This window comes from Nicotiana tabacum, chromosome 22 (genome assembly GCF_000715075.1).
Source record: "Nicotiana tabacum cultivar K326 chromosome 22, ASM71507v2, whole genome shotgun sequence".
NCBI classification, from domain to species: Eukaryota; Viridiplantae; Streptophyta; class Magnoliopsida; order Solanales; family Solanaceae; genus Nicotiana; species Nicotiana tabacum.
Genome location: NC_134101.1, coordinates 127,280,528 through 127,284,328, shown reverse-complemented (window position 1 = coordinate 127,284,328; position 3,801 = coordinate 127,280,528). Strand labels below are relative to the sequence as shown.

General features: G+C 38.4%; 1 protein-coding gene across 1 annotated transcript; it reads right to left on the bottom strand.

Annotated features, from left to right (window-relative positions):
- Positions 1–856: 856 nt before the first annotated feature.
- LOC107832019 (pectinesterase 4-like) lies at positions 857–3,092 on the bottom strand. Its single transcript, XM_016659821.2, has 2 exons — positions 1,847–3,092; positions 857–1,758 (listed from the first exon to the last, which is right to left on the bottom strand). Exons 1-2 carry the CDS (start codon positions 2,925–2,927, stop codon positions 1,058–1,060), a joined length of 1,782 nt encoding a protein of 593 aa, XP_016515307.1. The 5' UTR covers positions 2,928–3,092; the 3' UTR covers positions 857–1,057.
- Between the last annotated feature and the right edge of the window lie 709 nt (positions 3,093–3,801).

Genomic DNA, 3,801 nt, shown 5'->3' with positions numbered 1-3,801 from the left:
CTACTATTTCTGAAGCCATAAATGATAAACCGCCAGTCAGTTGATTATCTTAAGAGGACATAATTATATAAGACAAAAGGTGAGCTGGAACAAAACAAATCTTAGAAATACAAAGTATCCCTTCTAACAGTTCGTAACAATGTTTCTCGATATGAACATTGTTGAATAGTAACCATTATATTGTTTTTACTACCAAAAATATTAATGAAAATATATATAATTACAAGATGCAAAAATAAGAATACTTTCTTTGGATAGAAACCTAAAATAATATTGCTAGCCGAAAAAAGAATGTAAAATAGCAGTTGAACCCGCACTCAACCTGCATCAAACCTGCCCCGCCTTGCTTTTAAAAAATTAAATTGGTTTCAACCTGCCCCGCCCCTGCATAAGAGCAAACCCACCCGTCCCGCATTAAAGAAAAACCGCCCCGCCCAATTGCCATCCCTATTTACCAGCATATTATCCTGAATTTTTACGTTGCCTTTGTAAATATGTATTCCATATAATTGTTTTCTCGTTCTTTCAAGTTAACTCCCGTGTTATTTTTTCAATTTTTACTCACATCTTGGTGCATACAAAACTTTAGTTTTAGTCCTTTCTCTCTGCTAACTCACTTTTTATTCTAATTTTTCTTCTTTTATCCTGTGTATTATTCCACCTTTCTTTTGGTCCTCATCTGAGATTCTCAATCAGTGACAAATATAAGTACTTAATAATTGTTATTTTGGTGCAAGTCGATGGCTTTTGACACGATGAAGAAAGGATTAAGCAGCGGAAATCACCAACAGTAAGTAAGAAGAAAAATTATTCTGAATATCTAGAAGGACAATTAATGACACCAGTAAGGAACATATATCAAAACAAATAGTAACATTGAAATTTATAATGGCCTTATTACATTCACAAAAATGAAATATGTTGTCATATAGCATATGTAATTTCTAATTACTTACAATTATGATCGATTCTTCTCCAACAAAAACGAATCCTATGCAATATAATATGCATAAATAAATATATATAGGGTTGAGAAGTAGGAATGTGGTTAAATTAATTATTTCCCACCAAGACCAAGGTAGAAAGGTGCATTAGTTCCAGGCAACCACTCATTACCTCTAAGCCAAGCCCCAACCGTGTATTTAGTTGCTTCTTGTGGGCTAAGGACCTTGAAATTCTTGAAAAGTTTGTTCCTAAGGTTAGTAGCAGCACCAGGTCCTCTGTTTGCATACTCATAGACTAAACATGTTTGATGGAATGGGTGGTCGTCCCATTTGAGATATCCTTCTGGCCTAATGAAATCACCAATCTCGCTTTCTATGAACACATTGGTGGATAATTGCTTCCATGGGCGGGCCAAGTAAGATTCTACCGCGAACCTCACTGGGAAGAGTTCTTTGTCTGGTACTATCCTGCAGTTTTGCAATACCAATCCAGTGATTTCACTCGGCAATTCCCTGCCGTCAGCTGTGACTGTGTTCTTCTGTTTCGGGCCACACTTCCTCACAATGATCTCACTGTTCTGGATGACCGCCGAGCCCATGCCAAATATGAAATCCACTGTACCAGAGATGACACAGTTGCGGTAGAACTGGCGATGGGATTGATAGTACAGGGTGTCTTGAAATCCTTCCATACTGCAGTCGAATACGGCCGCCCTATCTCCGTTGATTCTAAGTGCCACGGCTTGTTCCCCTTCTGGACCCGCTGTGTTGCGGAAGGTAATTCCTCTCGCTATGAACCCCTCGCTCTCAACAGCTGCAATATATATACAACTACTTAAACTCTTTAATTCATTTAATGCATGCATGGTTTTAATTTCCAATGGGAGTATATATGTACTTACCGACTGTAGCAGTTTTGGAGGTGGTGAATTTCGATATTTTAACATTTTTGTCACAAGTGATGATAGATTTCCCTGCGCCATCACCATACATAAACACGTTTGTTTGTTTCTTATCGATAAGGACTTGTTCGTTATAAACGCCGGCCTTGACATAGATAATGTATCTACCTTGGTGGTTTGGTGGGTATGCTCTGACTGCATCAGTGACGGTTTTAAATTTGCCGCTGCCATCCTTGGCAACTACTGCGTGAGGAGTAATTGGTCCGGGACCGATTGGAGGAAGTACTGGAGCAGCCCCAGCAGCAGCACCACCTTGTCCTTTTCCTTTTCCGGATTTTACCAATAGCTTACGGTCAGCAACGGGGAACCATGTAGGGTAACCGTCCTGATCGATCTTGTTCGCCTCAAGGAGACGGCGATGAGGTGAGTTGCTGTCGCTGCTGTTGATAAGATTATCAGGAATTTGAATGTTGAAGGATGGGAAGAGGTCTGAAATCTTGGCTACAATGTTGAGTGCATTATTAGTGAGTTGTGTGGCATTGACAACGCCATTTTGAATAGCGGTTTTTAACTCGGGCTTGTCGATGGCATCAACACACATGCTTTGGTAGGAGTAGACGGCACTGAGCCAGTTCAACAGATCATATGTATATTCATTTAGTGATTCAGTGTCGGTCTCTCCAACCAAGCTGAGCGCGTCCTCAAGTTCTTCGACAGCTCTTTGCAACAGCTCCTTGCAATCCTCTATTGCCATGTGATTGTAAGGATCGCTGTCTTTGTTCACAGAAGTCTTCCCAGCCTCCTGCAGTCCTTTCTTCACTTCTTCCACTGTAGTTTGGAAGGCTGCCATTAGATAGTCATTAATTGTAGCTGTATCGTTTTTGGCTACAGATTCAAGACTCTTGGCACATGAGTCTTTAAATTCAGCTGCTTGACAAAACTCATGCACTTTCTTCATTTGGACTTTGGTGCTTTGATCTTCTTTGTGATTCCCATTTTGGTGTACAACCACCACCACTCCTATTATCACACCAACTAGAAGAATCAAGGATACTAACGAAACCACTATTTTCCCCACCATCTTTTCTCTTCTTTAATTTTTCTCGTTTTTTTTTTTTTTTGAGATATATATAATTTCTTTCCCTCTTTCCTATAGAATAATGTAGAAGGAAAAAAGGAAAGATGATATATAGTGATCAACAACTCGAGGTTACTCCTCTCGTCGGTGTTTATTAGTTTTATTGTTACCAAAGAGAAGATGGATGATTGAATTGACATGGTAAGGGGAGCTTTATATAGGGCTTAAGAGAGAGTTGTAACCTTAATTTGCATGGCAATCCGACCATTTAGCATACTTGTTTGAGTTATGACACCTCTAAAATGATGCAGTGGACAGTAACTGATCAATGCAGATGATTGGTTTTGGATATACTCCAACTAAATGCGAGGAAATGTTCGTTTTCCCCTTTATTTGGAAGGTGGAAGAGGCTTAGTAAGGAATGAGAGAAGGACCAGGTGATATTTCAGTGTTACACCATTAAAATATAACTACTTAATTGTCAATTCTCAACTACATGGATAATTCTCTCGGCCTTTGACATTAACCATTACATATACTCATTACACCATAAGCTGTATTCAAACGTTAATATATTCTCGTTTAAAGGTAAAGAGCTATTCCGATCCGATCCCTACTGTTGTTAACTTATCCAAACGTGGATCGCTGAGCTGATAAAAAGAAAAAGGATTTTATTACTATATAATTTTCTAACAGAGCCACTATATTTAGAATTAGGAAAAAAAATTTGGTGGAAAAATATTGTAAACATATTGTATACGTACCAACGCTTAAATCTTGAAAATAAGGCGGATTACCTATTACAACAAATAAATATGATGTGGTAGTGTAAATATTCCTTACACTAACGATATATATAACTTAAACTCTAATATAT